Below are 18031 nucleotides of genomic sequence, written 5' to 3' on the forward strand. Positions count from 1 at the left end.
AAAGAGTTCTCTTGAGCAAGCACCTGAGTTTGTTCATAGTACCATGTCTCACAGAAAGTTGGGAATAGAAATAGGGGTAGTGGGGAGGGGATATAAGAAAACAGGAGACAGGACACAATATGACTCATTCATAAACACACCTATTCATGTGCAGCGGAAGGTTTCATCACCAACTTCCATTTCAGGTTTCAGAATGCAACTGCAAGGGCCGGATGGTGCTGTTTGAACCAGAACTAGAAAAAGCCTCTAAACCTGACTTCTGAAACAGAAGCTTATGCTTTCCAAACATAACCTTTAATTGGGTTGGCCAAAGTTTGTTCAGGTTCTTCCATCACATCTTATGGAAAAACCCAAACAAACTTTTTGGTCAACCCCAAATTTTGGTTTCCTCTACGTACAGTACTGTAGAGCATACTGAGCACAATGCCAAGTATGTCCAAACAGTCTTTACAGTGGCCCTGGGATGTCTTCCTTTTATGAGGGGGTTTTCAGATGATGCAACATTAGTAATCCTTCAGTGACATTGTTATCAAGAGAATCATTCTGGACAAAGTTATCTATAATACTGAGGTTTTATGGGGCTTAAAAAAAAGTCTGCTATAAGTTTGATGCTTAGCTTTTTGGAAATGGACAAATCTCTTGGCTGGTACCACTTTTATTTAATATTATTTTTAAGAACATTTATTTGGCTGTGCTGAGTCTTAGTTATGGCACATAACATGGGATCTTTAGTTGCAGCATGTGGGATCTAGTTCCCAACCACAAATTGAACTTGGGCTCCCTGTCCTGGGAGTGCAGAGTACTAACCTCTGGACCACCAGGGAAGTCCCAGTACCACTTTTATTTATTTAATAAATATTTACTTATTTATCATAGCACAGGCTCAAGGGCAAGTGGGCTTCAGCAGTTGTGGCACATGGGCTCAGCAGCTGTGGCTCCTGGGCTCTAGAGCACAGGCTCAGGAGTTGTGGCGCATGAGCTTAGCATGTGGGATCCCCTCTGGATCAAGCCATGTCCACTACACTGGCAAGTGGATTCTTTACCACTGAGCCACCAGGGAAGCCCCAGGACCACTTTAACCAGCATCAAATTCCTTTGCAAGCAAAGTAATGATTAAAACCAAACAGTCCATGGAGTGATAATTTTCAGTACTAAGAAAGTAGTACTGGAAAAAAAAAAAAGAAAGAAAGTAGTACTGGAAATGAAGGTGCCTATTTCATATAATCTCTATTGCATGTGCCTACTTGTTAAAAGTTTAAATAAATGCCTAGTTCTTACATTTTAATGGTAAGACACATCTAGATAATGTGATAGAATAATATTTTATAATACCTCCATCCTGGTTATTCTAATAAAATTTTAAGACTTAAGTTAATTAGTCATCATGATGTTTTCAGGAATAAATCAAAGACCTATTAGTAATTAAAGTCTGGATGCATCTGAATTTCACATTTCAGTTAAAAATAATACAATGTGATCATATGTTAGTGCTTTTATTAAAGATAGCTCTGATCGGGTATTTGACTAAAAGATTAATTACCACTACACCAAGATACCTGGCCATGCTACAATTTCCTAAACCTCTATATGAGCTAGAGGAGGATATCCAATATGGGATAAAAGGACAATTTGTCATTTTCTGGGGCTCAGAGGGGTCAATGAATCAATTCCAAAAAGGGAAATGCTTGCCAGCAACAAGCCATCTTTGTTTTCTGCAGTCATTTGTATATAAGGAATCAAAATAAGAAGGTAAGCAATTACCAGTTACCTAAGCATGATTTATCTTTAAAAGTACGCTTGGGACTTCCCAAGAGGTCGAGAAGTTAAGACTCTCTGCTTCCACTGAAGAGGGCCCAGGTTCAATCCCTGGTCAGGGAACCAGATCCCATGTGCTGCAACTAGGAGCTCACATACTATAACTAAAGATATCACGTGCTCCAATGAAGACCTGGAGTAGCCAAATAAATAAATACTAATAGATAAATAAGTGACTTTTTTTAAAAAGGAAGGAAATCCTGTCACATGCTACAATATGGTTGAGCTTAGAAGACATTATGCTAAATGAAATAAGCTTGTTGCAAAAAGACAAATACTGTATGATTCCACTTGTATGGTATACCTAAAGTAATCAAATTCACTGAAATACAAAGTAGAATAATGACTGCAAAGGTCTGGGAAAGGAGGGGAAATACAGATCTTAAGAGGTATAGACTGTGTTTCAATTTTGTAAGATGAAAAAGTTTTGGAGATCTGTTGCATAACAACATGAATATACCTAACACTACTGACCTGTTCACTTAAAAAGGGTTAAGATGGTAAATTTTATGTTACATGGTTTTTTTCCTAACAATAATTACTTAGGGACTTCCCTGGTGGTCCAGTGGTTAAGAATCTGCCTTCCAACTCAAGGAAAACAGATGTGATCCCTGGTTGGGGAACTAAGACCCCACATGCCACAGAGCAATGATCCCGAGCGCTGCAATGACAGGGCCCATCTGCCACATCTACTGAGCCCACGCACCGCAATTAGAGAGTCTGTGCGCCTCAACGAAAGATCCCACATGACTCAACTAAGATCTGATGTAGACAAATAAATAAGAAAAAAAAATCAGTTTTAAAAAAAAGCAAACTATATTGCCTTGCATATTCTTTCATTTTAAACAATTTTCCCCTAAAACTACATAAATGCCAGGGATTTAACAGTGACCAAAGAAAAATATCATTAAGTACATCACAAAATTTATACAAATCTCTTCCCTCTTGCCATGGATCTGCTTTTACAAACTTGAGCCAAAATTATAGATAAAAACAGTTTAAGTATTTAAAGGGCATGGCAACATTTTTAATTAAAAATTAATAACTGACAATACATGACACAGTACAAGAAGACTAATTTAAATCCAAAATACTGTGGAGCCTATTATCTCATTTACTTTGCTGTAACTCTCATGATTAGTTGTGGAAACTGTATATATGGTTATTTGTTCAGTCATATCCAACTCTTTGTGATCCCAACAACTGCAGCCCACCAGCCTCCTCTGTCAGGCAAGAATACTGGAGAGGGTCGCCACTCCAGTGGGATCCCCTGCTTCTCCAGGGGATCTTCCCAACCCAGGGATTAAACCCAGGTCTCCCACATTGCAGGTGGATTCTGAACTGGTCCCCCTTAAAATGTATTAAGTGTAGGTAACTATAGCACAATAGCAACTGGAGCTCCAAGAAGGCAAGAGACAATATCATCTGTTCAATGAATTCCAAGAGCCTAACACATTTGATATACAATAAATGCTCAATAAATTTCATTAAACTTGTCTATGAACGAAGCATCAAAGTTAGAACCCACTTCCACTTAACACTTTTGCATCTAATTCTTAAGCCTTGTAGGGAACAGTTACATTACTAAGTATACTGGTGTTAGTTAAATGCCTATGTAAGTTAACTGAACCATGAATATTACTGCATTTCTTAACAGCATTTAAGAATAAATAAGGAGGCCATTCAAAACGTAATAATGCCAACAGATAATCCTTTAAAAGAATACCAAAAGAAAAAAATTTCTTGACAATATAAAAAATTTTCAAATAGTTTTCAGAGTTACAGGCTTTTTACCTTCTTTAAGACGAATGGGATGAATAAAGATTCAAAAAAAAAGAAGACAAGTGGTCTGTATACATTTGAAGTACATTTTTCTTCAGAAATGCAAGAAACTGCCAAAGAATCCTAAGCAGATTACTTTCAGATGTATCACCAGTAACTGTAAGAAATATTATGCATTGTCTGTCTAGGGCCTGGACAAAATCAGGCCCTATACAGTTTCTCCAAGGTTTTTTTAGGACTTCGCTGGTGGTCCAGTAGTTAAGAATCCGCCTGCCAACCCAGGGGACATGGGTTCAATCTCTTGGGGAACTAGATCCCACATGCTGAAGGGCAACTAAGACCATGCACCACAACTATTGAGCCCCCAAACCCTAGAGCACAGGCTCCGCAACAAGAGAAGCCACCACAATAACTTGCACACAGCAACCTGAGTAGCCCCACTTGCCGCCAACTAGAGAAACCCCATGCACAGCTAAAAATACATAATTTTTTTTAAAAAAAAAGGTTGTTAAACCATATCCCCTAGTACATCAAGAGATATACATATACTATTTAATCAGAAATATGGGAGCAGAAGGAAGGCACTGAAAGGAAATTTTCAGAATAAAATGGAAAATAGTAGGGACAATAAGGAGAAAGTTTGCTATCAAAACGTCTCAAATCCATCAAGGAAAAAATTAGGTACAATCAGGGAAACATATCACATCTTCCTAGTAAGGGGAAAAAAAAAGGAGGGTTGGGTAATGTGCTGTGCTGTGCTTAGTAGCTCAGTCGTGTTCAACTCCGTGACCCAATGGACTGTAGGCTGCCAGGATCCTCTGTCCATGGAGATTCTTCAGGCAAAAATACTGGAATGGGTTGCCATGCCCTCCTCCAGGGGATCTCCCCAACTCAGTGATTGAACACAGGGTTCCCCCACTGCAGGCATATTCTTTACTGAGCCACCAGAATAACACTCTCACGCCAATATAACAGCGGACCTTCATGCTTTCAAAAAACTGATTATGAAAATCTCTGACTTCTCTTTTACCATCTTGCTCCTTCCTTCCTTAATGTACTCATATCATTGATTATTTACATTACATTTAATTACAGATTAAATAAATTCAAATTAATAGATCTGGTTGTAACAATTCTGATCCATAACAAAGTTTATAAAAAGGCTGTTGATTTAACCATGCTTTTTGCTTCTTTTTTTTTTCAATTTTTTGTCTTAAGTTACAATTTAACTCTTCAAAATAACTGAATTGGGTCAAAAAACAAACCGATGTTTCTACAAGAGAGTAGTAGTGTGGTGGAAATGATATTGATCTGAAGTCAAAAGATCTGTCACTGTAAATTTTGTCAATGACCTCTGACAAGTTACTGAATCTTTCTACACCTTAGGTTTCAAAAGAAGAGTATTGGAGGGGATGAGGGTTTCCAACTCCAGCAATCTTCAGTTTAACTGCTATTAACATGGAGAGTCTGGTTTAATTACAATATGTTTGCAAAGAGCTATAACTTCTAAGCAATCCAAACAGTGTCAAGTTAATGAAGAACACATGGGATAATCTGAAAAGCTCCATCTCAATAGCATTTTACCTTATCTAGATTACTTGCAGCAGACATTTGATTTACTGTGAAAACCATTAAATTTTTTTTTCTCAGAAATGTAGATTTGTTTGCTTTGCTTTTGTTTTGGTTTGGCTGAACCTCGAAGTATGACCAGTGATTGAACACAGGCCCACAGCAGTGAAGGCCCTGAGTACTAACCACTGGACCTCCAGGGAATTCCTGGACATGTAGATTTTTAACTGATTCTCTCATCTCATAAAGGGCACGTCTTTGTCTTGACCTGGGTATTTTATATTTTAACCCCTTCTTTGAAATTGTTAAATTATTATTTATTTTGTACATGTTAAATTATTAATTTTGTATACAGGTATAGGGTGAGAAAGATTCAGAATAAATCAGATAGGTATACCCAAACTTGTCAAACAAGTAATATTGCCAGAGCTTAAAAAACACTGGAACAGAAGTACAAATTCAAATTATAGTCCAGATTTGCAACCAATTCTGAAGGAAAAAACTTCCTTCAGAAACTTTTTCAGGGTCTTCTAAAAGGACCAATTCTTAAAACCTAGCATGGCATTAACAATGTAGTCACAGTATGGACATGTACCTTTTAAATAATGCTGCAGATCTAGTATAATAATGTTAAATGTTAGGGATAATACTATTCTGACATCGGTTCAGTTCAGTCACTCAGTCGTGTCCGACTCTTTGCGACCCCATGAATTGCAGCACGCCAGGCTTCCCTGTCCATCACCAACTCCCAGAGTTCACTCAAACTCACATCCATCAAGTCAGTGATGCCATCCAGCCATCTCATCCTGTGTCATCCCCTTCTCCTCCTGCCCCCAATCCCTCCCAGCATCAGTGTCTTTTCCAGTGAGTCAACTCTTCGCATGAGGTGGCCAAAGTACTGGAGTTTCAGCTTTAGCATCATTTCTTCCAAAGAAATCCCAGGGCTGATCTCCTTCAGAATGGACTGGTTGGGTCTCCTTGCAGTCCATGGGACTCTCAAGAGTCTTCTCCAACACCACAATTCAAAAGCATCAATTCTTCGGCGCTCAGATTTCTTCACAGTTCAACTCTCACATCCATACAGGAGACAGGGATCAAGACCATCCCCATGAAAAAGAAATGCAAAAAAGCAAAATGGCTGTCTGGGGAGGACTTACAAATAGCTGTGAAAAGAAGAGAAGCAAAAAGCAAAGAAGAAAAGGAAAGATATAAGCATCTGAATGCAGAGTTCCAAAGAATAGCAAGAAGAGATAAGAAAGCCTTCTTCAGCGATCAATGCAAACACATAGAGGAAAACAACAGAATGAAAAAAGACTAGAGATCTCTTCAAGAATATCAGAGATACCAAGGGAACATTTCATGCAAAGATGGGCTCGATAAAGGACAGAAATGGTATGGACCTAACAGAAGCAGAAGATATTAAGAGGTGGCAGGAATACACGGAAGAACTGTACAAAAAAGATCTTCACGACCCAGATAATCATGATGGTGTGATCACTCACCTAGAGCCAGACATCCTGGAATGTGAAGTCAAGTGGGCCTTAGAAAGCATCACTACAAACAAAGCTAGTGGAAGTGATGGAATTCCAGTGGAGCTATTTCAAATCCTGAAAGATGATGCTGTGAAAGTGCTGCACTCATTATGCCAGCAAATTTGGAAAACTCAGCAGTGGCCACAGGACTGGAAAAGGTCAGTTTTCATTCCAATCCCAAAGAAAGGCAATGCCAAAGAATGCTCAGACTACCGCACAATTGCACTCATCTCACACGCTAGCAAAGTAATGCTCAAAATTCTCCAAGCCAGGCTTCAGCAATACGTGGAACCATGAACTTCCAGATGTTCAAGCTGGTTTTAGGAAAGGCAGAGGAACCAGAGATCAAATCGCCAACATCTGCTGGATCATCGAAAAAGCAAGAGCGTTCCAGAAAAACACCTATTTCTGCTTTATTGACTATGCCAAAGCCTCTGACTGTGTGGATCACAATAAACTGTGGAAAATTCTGAAAGAGATGGGAATACCAGACCACCTGACTTGCCTCTTGAGAAACCTGTATGCAGGTCAGGAAGCAACAGTTAGAACTGGACATGGAACAACAGACTGGTTCCAAATAGGAAAAGGAGTATGTCAAGGCTGTATATTGTCATGCTGCTTATTTTTACATACCTTCCACAAGAAATATGAAAAATACACTTTTCAATTAAATGGCAAACTGAAAAATTTCAACTAATTATTATCTATTAATGCTTACACAATCAGTAACTTACAGAACATTATGTAATACAGCTTTTCTACAGGTGTTCCTCTTACATTTAAAATATTTTCAAGGAGGGACAACAAAACAATTAGAACCAAGAAATGAGCAGAACTACATTTTTAGTGCCAACATTTATATGCTACTTTACAATGTAGAATAAAGAGAAAGGGAGATCTGAGAACAGAACAGATACTAAATTTTTCCAAAACACTAGGCACCCTTGTGCTCTTGTTATTTAATTAAGAACTAAAAGGACCACATTACACAATGCAATGATATTTAACAATGACGTCATTGACAGAAAGCCACTAGAATAAATAAATAGGAACAAATGAAAAACTCTCAAGACTGTCTTCTCAGTCTTTCCAAATCAATCAAGGCACCTAGATTTTAAAGATCTTTTCTACTTACACTGAACTCATTTAAATTACACTTATAAAATCACACTAGAGAAAGCAAATGATGCTGAAACATTTGATGTTATAGTCAATAGAAGTATATTATTTTAAAATAGAAAATTCTCTTGTATGACCCTTTGCACTAGAATGATAATTCTGGACACATTTAAACCAACTAAACCCACTTAACACTTATGTTCAAATGAACTAGTCTAAAATACAACTCTGTTAACAAAATAGGTCTCAGCAATCTGACCCCAAGTTTAGCGACACTGTTGGCAGACCAACTCTGGTATCGCATTCAACTTAACTTCTAAGAGGAGACATTTTCCTGACCCCAATAAAACTAAGCAGATGTGAAATTTTTATTTTTAGTGTCTGAAATTTGCTTCATGAGTCAATTATAGCTATCAAGGAAATATGTTTTATTCTCTTGCCAAAGCCCAGTCCCGCACTCTTTGTTAGGCAGAACTCCCACGAAGTCATCCAAACTAAGTCTTTCAAAACTGGCCCCTCCTCAACCTTGGGGAAGAGTTTTTTGAACTTAGCCAGGGCTGAGAAAAAAGTCTGAAGCTTGAAGCTTAAAAAAAAAAAAAACACAAAAAACCTAGAACCGAGATCAGAGCGTATAACTACCAAATGAGAGGAAAAGAGTGTTGATACAAGGATAAAGGGGACAGGGTGTTAATTTTTTAAAAAAGGAAAAGCTGCTCACTTAAAAAATAACAACAAAAACTAAGAGCCAATAGATCATTCCACGGGTGGTCCCTACTTCACTATCACCCACCAGTGGCAGAACTGTGAAAAACAGGAATACAGAGATGGGTGGCTGATTTGGGGTCTAAGTTTGTGCCTTTGCCTGTATATTCAAACTAACAAATAAATATAATAAAAGTCAACAAGAGAACTTAGAAAAGTTTTAAAAGATGACTTTTAAAAATAATAAATGTGGAAATTCCCTGGCCGTCCAGTGGCTGGGACTCTTCAATTTCACTGCTAGAGGTGGGAGGTGGGGGTGTAAGGGTTCAATCCCTATTTAGGGAACTAGGATCCTACAAGAAGCCATGCGGTAGGGCCAAAAAAAAAAAGACTAAATCTATTAAGTGACACAGAAGCTGCAGTCTTCCACAACCATTTAAAAATAATGGCTCCCTTTGCAGAATGCTATCTACTTACCTATCTTACAACATGAGCTCATATTAATCGCTCTTTCCACTACATCATACTGCCAAGAGGCTGAATTTTTCTAATAAAATAACTATATACCAGAAAAAGGGGTAAAATGAGAGACTTTGTAGCAGCCAGGCAACAGCTAAAGAGCACTAAGCTTCCAGGAAATGACTGCATTATCTTTCATTAAGGCTGAAGTCAGATCAATTGAAGGGGAAAACATGTTGCACAACTATGACTAACCAGAAAGGAGGAAACACATATCTTCAAAACCACTATTAACAAAGCAATCTCAACTCTCACAAAATGGCCTTTCAGAGCTTCATTCTCTTCTTAGTGAATGTCAAGCTGCTACTATCTTATAGAAAGGCATGCGTTTTCTAGAGCTCAGAGACCATCAATAACAGCTAGGAAGGTAGCCCTATCCTATGACAAAGTAAATGGCAGACTTCCCCAGACCATGATTTAGCAATGAAAGTGTCTCATAACTGTTCCTTGGAGCTCAAGTTATCAACCGTTTACACACTGCAAGGATCCAAATTAATACTATCTGCAACAATCTCAATAACTTGAGACCAAAGAGAAAACAAACACACAAACGTAGGTTGCCCAGAAAGTGTCTAATTTTCAAAGCTGTTAGGTTCAGTTTTTATAAACTCTTCCTATTTCTACTCACATAATTTTTAGTCTATAAACACTTGCCAGCTCTCTAGCCTTAAATTCCAAACTAACAAAAGATATATTTTCCAAAAGATTTTTAACAATTTAAAGCATGTCCCAAGTTGAAACATGACATCTCTTGTCCCAAGTTAAAATTAATAGGTAATGGATGCGCCAGACTAGAACTAACAGTGAGTAGTCTCATAACATACGTGCTTCCAGTATCTCAAAGTCCTTATCGGGAAAATAAGGCAGGAGTATGAGATGATTCCTAAGGTCTCTTTCAGCTCTAACCTTCTATTTTAAAAATTCCAATTCACTAACAAAATTTCTGTCTGTTAAGGCTCAAAATGTAGTAATTTTAAACATACAAGACTGTAAGAAAGCAGTGAACTTGAGCAGAACTCCCCACCACAGATTTTCCTAAGCTGCAGGAAGCAGGAAATATGGTTGCCTATTTGTTACCCTCTCTTACATAAGAACCAATCTAAACAGAATGAGAACTCTATAATAAAAGTAAACAATTAACAAATCCACAGATACACCAACAGAAGTAGAAGTTCAGTGGTATTAAACTTCTCATCATAATTTCTATATATCATGCCAGAATATAAAGATGCATATGTATCCTAACGTGCTTCATTAAAGATTAGTTCTATCACCATGAAATTTAAAATGATAAACTCTAAATAAATTCTCACCGTTTTAAATAGAGGTTTTAAATTTCAAATTAACCAATACTAGTAAAATACAGTTTAAAATAAATGACTGAATAGTAGTGTCAACTGATTCAACATACATTCCAATATATACATCCCCTTCCTTGACAATTCTCTTTCCCCCTCAAAGTTCTTACTTCTAATTCCTCTCAATTCCATCTCCCCACTCCACTCTGTGCCCCACTTCTGTTCTCTCCTACCTTTCAACCATACACTAGTTTCAAAGCAGTCTAGAAAGTGGCTCTCTAATCTAGAAAGTATTAGAATCACTACCTAGGAGGCTTAAGAAACAAAACAGAAGAAAATCACCTAGGAAGCTTATTAAAAATACACATTAATACTTTCAAGCTAAGTAGGAGTTGAAAAAATTAAACCTCAAAGGGTAGCTCTTCTGGTTAACTAAAAGATTAACCAGGGAACTTAGTTTGTTGAAGTCCTTTGGAATCCATCAGTTTTCCCCTGCTTTCCCCTGCTTTCTCACAGTTTGTGAGAAATATCTGATGATTTAATAACTACCCTACAGATAAGTTTATAATCCATTCCTATCAGCAGAGAAGAACCCTCAAGCCAAATAAAGCCCTCAAGGTAAGAATATTTTATATTTTTAAAAGGTTGCAGAAACAAAAAAGTACACATAACTGAGAACTTATGTGGCCCACAAGGCCTAAAATATTTACTATCTGGCCCTTTAAAGAAAAAGTTTGCCCACTCTTGTACTGTAGTACCAGGCACTGAAAGTACAGACCCCAAGGACACTGCCCAGAAATGCTCCTTTCTGGACAGATTAACTGAAGAGGAAAAAGTTCTTATTAAGTCAGCTCCAAATGACTTAAAATCATTGCTATTTCTCTAAATGACTTGCCCTCAGAAGCACTGCCCTCAAAAGATTCTACTCCCTCTTCTTTAGACTCAGTGGTTTCAGCTGAGATGCTAAGTAGCTCTAGAGATAAATGCACAAGATTTCAAGTCTTACCTGAGGCATTTGCTATCGCCAAGGGCAGGCTTGGAAGCTGGTGGACCTGGATTCCTGAAGCACCCAATGCACTGAGGTTAATGGTCTGGAGGCCAGGCATGGAGGAGAGCTGAGCAGCATTCACAGTGACTGTGCCGGCAGGGATGGAGGCAGCTGAGGCAATAGGTGTAAGGGTGGTATTGCTGCTGCTGGTCTGCCCCAAAGAAACACCCTGCATTGGGGCCAAGGTGATTGTCTGGGCTTGTGGGTTCTGAACTTGGAGGTTCTGCAGCTGAAGAGTCTGCCAACTGACCTGTCCATTGGGCCCCACTGTTGGTGTCCGGATGATGATGGGGCCAGAGTTTGGAACAGCCTGAAGCTGAAGGTTCTGGAGGGTTTCCTGGGAGATAGCTTGAGTTGTAAAGGTCTGCCCTGACAATGGGGCGGCTTGGAGGGCCTGAAGAGCCTGTCCCCCTTGAACCAGCTGAGGCTGGATGAGAATTTGTTGTTGTTGCTGTGTCTGCTGGTTTTGCTCTCCCTCTTTTTGCTGACTTGCTTGCAGTGAACCTCCAGATGTCTGGTTCTGCTGGATGTTCAGAGTATCAGATCCCTGAAGCCCACTGACCCTCTGGGGTGTCTGGCTCTGAGAGTTGGTCCCTGCTGATCCGCTGGTGGTGAAGTTCATAATTCCCATGTTGCTGGTGGTAGTAGTTGTTGAGTAGCTATTGGCATTGGTGAAAAAGGAGCTGGAACTGGCTTGTGAAGATACCAAACTGGCAGAACTGATGGCAGTCCCTGAGGTGACAGGCTGTGAGCCACTCTCCTGGGACCCAGAGCTGCTGATCGTGACTGCCTGAGAGCTAGGAGTCAAGGTAGCTGCAGAAACGCTGTTGACAGGCAGCAAGGTGATATTCCCATTCAGGGCCACTGGTACATTGGTCACATACTGAGTCTGTCCTGAGAGTACATTATTAGCCAGGCCTTGAAGGGGGACAGCCTGCTGGAGTAGGTTTGGCATAGCAGCAATGATGTTGCCTCCACTTCCTCGATTTGTGATGATCTGTTGGTTTGCACCTGGTATGATCTGTATCTGACCTGAACCATCCTGCTGCACTTGGGCCCCAGTGGCAGCAAACTGCAGCTGTTGCCCATCAACGGTCTGGAACTGTGGGATTACTTGATACTGAATATTAGGCATCACTCCAGGTAGTCCTGTCAGGACTTGCTGGTTCTGAAGGTTGGAAGTGGCAGCCACAACATACTGCCCACCGGAGACCGTGCGATTCTTTGAAGACTCACTGCCATTGTTGCCGTTGGTACTGCTGCCACTCTGTTCCTTCGAGGTAGGGGTAGCCCCAGAGGAGGAAGAGATGATCTGCCAGCCATTGGCACCCTGGGAAAGTTGTGTGGCTGTGAGGTCAAGCTCACCTGTGCCCCCTGACTGGCTTGGGCCCTGGGAGTTGTTGCTGTTTTCATTGGGTGACTCAATTCTGCTGCAAGTTGCTGCCAGCAGAGCCAAAGGGGATGGCTGGGATTCCTGGCCAGAAATAAGGGAGAGGAAAGGAGTTACTTTAGTGATACCCATTTGCCAGACCAGGGGGCAGTGTAACAGCGCAAAAGGGGAAAAAAAAGAAAAACCCAACCAACCAAAAAGTTGGATCTATCTATACTGTTGAAACTCTCATTTAGGGGGATCTCCAAGTCACTTGTCTCTGTGCTTACTTCCCTATCTATAAAATGGTTTAGCCCTTCCCCAAAATTTTTTCTGTAAAAAGACAGTCATCTACAGTCATCTAAGGATATTTACAGCCTCTCAGCACCTTCCCCATTCTGTCAGGATCATCACTTACCTGCCCTCCTCCTCCGCTGCTGCTGCTACTGCCTGCGCTGCTGCTTCGAGCCTGAGAAAAGGCACCACTACCATTTCCATTGCCCCCGTTATTGCCACCAACTCCTTTTTCAATCTTCACCACTGCTGTCATTTCATCCATGGAGTGATCTTGGTCTAGAAATAATTTTTAAATAATTTAAAATTGGATAAAGCAAACTTAAAAAGTGAGAAAGGATAAAAGAAGCTGTGATGAAACAAATGACTAACAGGAAGGTGAAAGGCGCCAGTATTAAAAAAAGGATTCGGGGAGAAGGAACAGTTGCAGACCAGTAGGATGTGATCTAGGCTCAGTGATGCCAAAACTGGACCTCAATTCTCCCTTGCACAAAATTAAACTCAGAAAACATTGAAAAGGTGCTTTTGGTACAGGAAATACGAGGGTCGGCGGGCATGTTGAAAAAGTAACTTAGGGGGGAAAAAAGGATAGATAAGGCATAAAACATGTGGGTGGATGGAAAGTTTGCTAAAAACTAGGGTCAAAGGAAATGGAGAAAGAGAAAAACTCAAGTGTAAAAAGTAACAAGAGGAAAGGAGGAGAAAGGGGAAAAGAACAGATAAAAAGTTTGGGTGGGGAAACATTTATAAATACTAATAAGGGGCTAAAGAGGTCCAGGGGTTAGAAATCAAGCGATTCGGGGCGGCTAGAGGGCGGGCCCTAGAGGGAAAGGGCGGTTTCGGGGTGTGGGGCGTGGAAAGGGCGGGACGGTAGGGGGGAGGGGTAATTTACGGGGGGAGGGGTAATCTACGGCACGGGGGGAAGGGAGGAGGGCCTTGGGGCCGGCGGCGACCAGAGGGCGGACCAGGGAGGCGGTTGGCCCGGGCGGGGCCTGCTCTGCTCGGGCCGCCCCCGCGGCTCCAGCCCCCGGCAGGAGGAGCCTCAGGCGGGCAGCCGAGTAGTGGGGGGTAAGGCCCGTCCCCCGTGGCCGGGGCGGGCAGGGGGCGGGCGAGGCCACGCTGCCCCCTCCCCCGGGGCGGGTGGCCCATCCCCCTCCTCCTCCTCGGAGGCCCCGCCACTGCCCCTTCTCCCTCCCTTCCCTCCGCCCCGGGCGGGACCAAGGCCGCCGCCGCCGCCTCCCGCCCGCCCCCCCTCACGGCGGGGACCGCCCGGTCAGCCCTCGCGCGCGCCCCCTCACTCCCCTCCCACCCCTAAGCTTGGAGTGGACTCATCCTTACCGCTCATGGTAGCAGCTGAGGGACGAGCTCAAGGGGGTCCTGTCCGGGGGGGTTGGGGGGGGCCAGGAAAAACGCGGACGCTGACGAGGCAAGCGAACCCGGACCGGACAGGGAGGGGGGGGTAAGGAGGAGGGAGCAGCGCGCCACAAGCCCGGCCTAGGCCCCGCCTCTTTACTGCTGCCCCGCCCAATGAGGGAGGGAGAAAGGAGGGACTTGCAGAAGAAAGACGGACAGATTGCCCAATGCCAAGGCTCGCTTGCTCTCTAAGGCGTGTAAGACAAAGTTGCGTGCGTGGTGTCCGCCCCAAAAGATCGGCCTCTCAGTTTTAGAGGCCAATGAAAGAGGCAGGAAGTGAAGGTGGGCAGGAACTAAAGATGATGGGCTTGGGGAAGAAGCCAGTCAACTGCCAGGCGGGCTCCGTGAGTAGGAGGGATTGGAAGAGCTTTCATTGGAATGACAGAACAACAACCAACCAGAAGCTCGGACGTGCCTGGGCAAAGTCCTAGTGGGAGGAGATAAGAAGTAGACAGGAATGGGATAGGATGAAGCAGATCAAAACCAATCAGAAATCAGGCGGGCAGCCAGGAAAGTTATGATTGGATTAACACTGAAAAGAGACGCGATAGGACGCAAATTGACGTGTATAAAAGCCAATCCAAAGCCGCCTGAGCTCCGAGGGCAAGAACCTGGAGTGGGCAGAGGAGAATTGGCCTCTGCCTCAGTCGTTCGGTCCAATGAGGTGGCGCGGGGGAAAGTCAGCCACCGCCTCCACTTGGCTGATGGGCGTTACCAGAGCCGGGAGGAACAGGGCTGTGCCAAGAGGAGTCCGTCGCCATTTTGGCCCTCCTCTGGGGACGTCTTTACAGTGATTAGGTAGCAACGCTTCAGCTGAATCGTGCAGCTCAACAAGTGTCAGGCCGAGCCTCTCGGCGCAAAGTTTTGCTTTGACACCAAGGCTCCTTTGAGTCTTAATTTAACCGCTCTTAAAAGTACTTCTCGAGTCTCACCCCTTTAGGGGTGGGCGGAGAGGCAGGCGGATGCCTCTAAATGTGGTGTAAGCCCTGTGGGTACAGGCGCAAGAACTCTGGTGAGAGTTCTCACACAGCCAGTTAATGAGGTGACCGATTTGCGAGGTCTTTGTGAGACTCCAGCAAACGCCATTTTATTAAATTCTCCCAATTTGTCTGGTGCTGGCTACTTAAGGGGTTAAGTTTTCAACAGCTTGCATTTGGAGCTAAACTATGTTGGAGAACCTCCCATAATCAAGGTCTTATAAGCCACTTTCCGCTGCCGCTGCCGCCTTAATTGTAAATACGCTGTAAGCAAAGCAAAGTAGCAAAATAAAGTTCTTGCTTTTTGCAAGTGCATAAAAGGATTTTTCCTGAATTTCTGGCCTCCCATTCTGCCTTTCCTTTATCCTAGTTTTTGTGGCGGCAGCCTGGGTGACTTGTCAATAACGTGACAAGGTCATATGTTTTCTCACTTGTATGTTATATGTTGTCACTTTATTTATCTACAGTTAAGCACTTAATATGTTTTAAAGTCTGGATTCCCCGAAACTGAGGCTTCATGTTTCTCTGGGCAAGACCAGAAGGTAAAAGCCTACAGAGTTAGGTGCCTAGATCAGCTAGGTATCTTGCATTCCTAATGTCATTCTCATGAGGAAGTTATTAGTATTAGAGGCTAGTAACTATTTTGTACGTTGAGATAGTAGTATTTTTTAAGTTAAGAAATTGAGGCTAGGAAGTAACTTCCCCAGGATCACAAATCTAATGAGTTGTGCCAAATTTCAACTCAGAATAATCCCACCGGAAGTCCTATACGTTCTTAAATGAATAATGCCTGTATAACCATTTATAAAATTGAGCTTAATTTTTTTTTTTAGCTTAATTTTTTAAATGGGTTTAATAAACTTTTTTTTTTTTTTTTAAGAAAAGCTTTTTGTTACCTTCTAGCTCTTAAAAAAAATCCTGCACGTACTTCCTGGATAGCTTACATGGTATCATCTTCTTTTATAACTTTATTACAAAACATCACATTACATTTCTATTACTAGCATTTCTAAGTCAAAGTTTCTCAAAATAGAACATCAGGGAATCTTTATCTGTATCCTCTGGACTGCTTTTTTTTAAAAAGGTAGATTCCTAGACCCCATCTTAGGCCTAATAAATGATAGTCTCTGGAGAGGGACAAGAGAATACAACTCTTTCAGGTGATTGGTCCCTAAATCACAGTTTAAGAAGCACTAAAGGAAGAAACTTGAGAGAAGAAACTTCCAGAAGGAAAGAAACTTCCTGGAGGGAAGAAACTGCATTGCTCATCTTTGTAAACCAAGCTCTGGAGATTCCAACAGCTGTTCAGTTTATTTAGCAAAAGACCACACCCAAACTTGCTGAGGCGGGAGGAGGGAGGAGGAACTAAAACTGTGGTGTAGTCCTCCGAACATTTCTAATTTAATCCTTTCAACCAATGTAAGAAATTGTCATGCTCTTCTCCAGTACTTTAAATTATGACTGTTTTGGTTAGTTTCAAAGCTTTTTATTTTTATTTTTTTTCCTTTTCCCAATAGTTCTAAGCTAGTCTAAGCCAAAAATGGGAACTAGGGTTTGGTTTTATTCCAGGTAATGAGAAAAAAGACCTAGCTTTAGACCCAGAAATTCAAGAGCCACGCTCCTTTACACAATACTCTCTCTTTGCTTCTCCAGGAGGAGACAGAATTCAGAACCTGGCCTGTGAGGGACGTCCTCAACATAAGCTTGTTTAATAACAGTTTCTGAGAGCAAATGGACATGTTGTCCAACTCATCTGTGAAAACCTGAATAGATTTTCTTTCGACTAAACAAAAAAAAGAATAAACTTGTTTCAAGTTTGTTTTCATAACCGTTGGTGAAATCATTTAAATAACTCCTAATGACTGTGTTTAAAAAGAGCCATGTGGATTGAGGGTTGTCTTCATTCAAAACCACTCATAAGAACGCAGGCACCAAGTGCTGACGCTCCAGTGTGGTAATCGGCCTGCCTTGCACCTATTCAGGCTCATCTTCCCTGTCTACTACACTTTGAGCCTTCACTTTGTTCTTTGTTGAAGTTTTCCGCTAAAACATGCTTTCTTGGGTCTCCCAAAATTTAAAAGTACAGTTCACTGAGCTGGTCCTCCTTCTGGGCTCATAACTCTTATCTTTGATATAAACGAATTTTAATGCAGTCTTTGCTAACTCCCCCAGTTACCGTAAACTCTATCCACCATGCTCTTTTTACATACATCCATTAAAGGTATCTAAATATCACATCTCCAGTCAGACAAAGTAATCTTGAGGGCAGGGGGCGATGCCTTTTCACTATGTATCCTCAAGGCCTAGGATATAGTTCACAGTAAACACTTGATAAATGAAAGGGGAAGCCCAGTCCCCCAAATCCTGAATAGGTCTTCAGATAGTACAACGCCAAGGATTGATTCTCAGCCTTGGGTTGGTTGCCTTTTTCAAGTTAAACCTGATTTTGAAGATACTCTTTGAGTTTAGCGATTTCCCATTTAGCAATCTGGTAACAGGAATATTTTACAAATTAAAATATACAAATTCAAAACTCTTCTAGCGTCATTGTAAACTTTAACAGCTGTTAAGAACAAAACACTAAAATTCTGTTT

General features: G+C 41.6%; 1 protein-coding gene and 1 long non-coding RNA gene across 4 annotated transcripts in view; one reads left to right on the top strand and one right to left on the bottom strand.

Annotated features, from left to right (window-relative positions):
• The window catches only part of SP1 (Sp1 transcription factor), a 44339-nt gene extending 29831 nt beyond the window's left edge, over positions 1–14508 (bottom strand). Inside the window, exons 1-3 of one of the 3 annotated variants that reach the window (XM_060412533.1) lie at positions 14386–14508; positions 13172–13326; positions 11343–12714 (exon numbers count right to left, since the gene is read on the bottom strand). In XM_060412533.1, the coding sequence (XP_060268516.1) occupies positions 11343–12714; positions 13172–13326; positions 14386–14392 (1534 nt within the window). In that variant the 5' untranslated portion in view covers positions 14393–14508. Of the gene's footprint in view, positions 1–11342; positions 12859–13171; positions 13327–13419; positions 13870–14385 lie in introns of those variants that run through there. The other 2 variants (XM_027967251.3, XM_027967253.3) reach the window with 2 other exon arrangements.
• Positions 13975–17265, top strand: LOC121819106 (uncharacterized). Its single transcript, XR_006059297.2, has 2 exons — positions 13975–14115; positions 17091–17265. It is a non-coding gene; the product is annotated as an uncharacterized LOC121819106 (long non-coding RNA).
• Positions 17266–18031: the final 766 nt, after the last annotated feature.

The sequence above is a fragment of the Ovis aries genome, chromosome 3 (genome assembly GCF_016772045.2).
Source record: "Ovis aries strain OAR_USU_Benz2616 breed Rambouillet chromosome 3, ARS-UI_Ramb_v3.0, whole genome shotgun sequence".
Taxonomy (NCBI): Eukaryota; Metazoa; Chordata; class Mammalia; order Artiodactyla; family Bovidae; genus Ovis; species Ovis aries.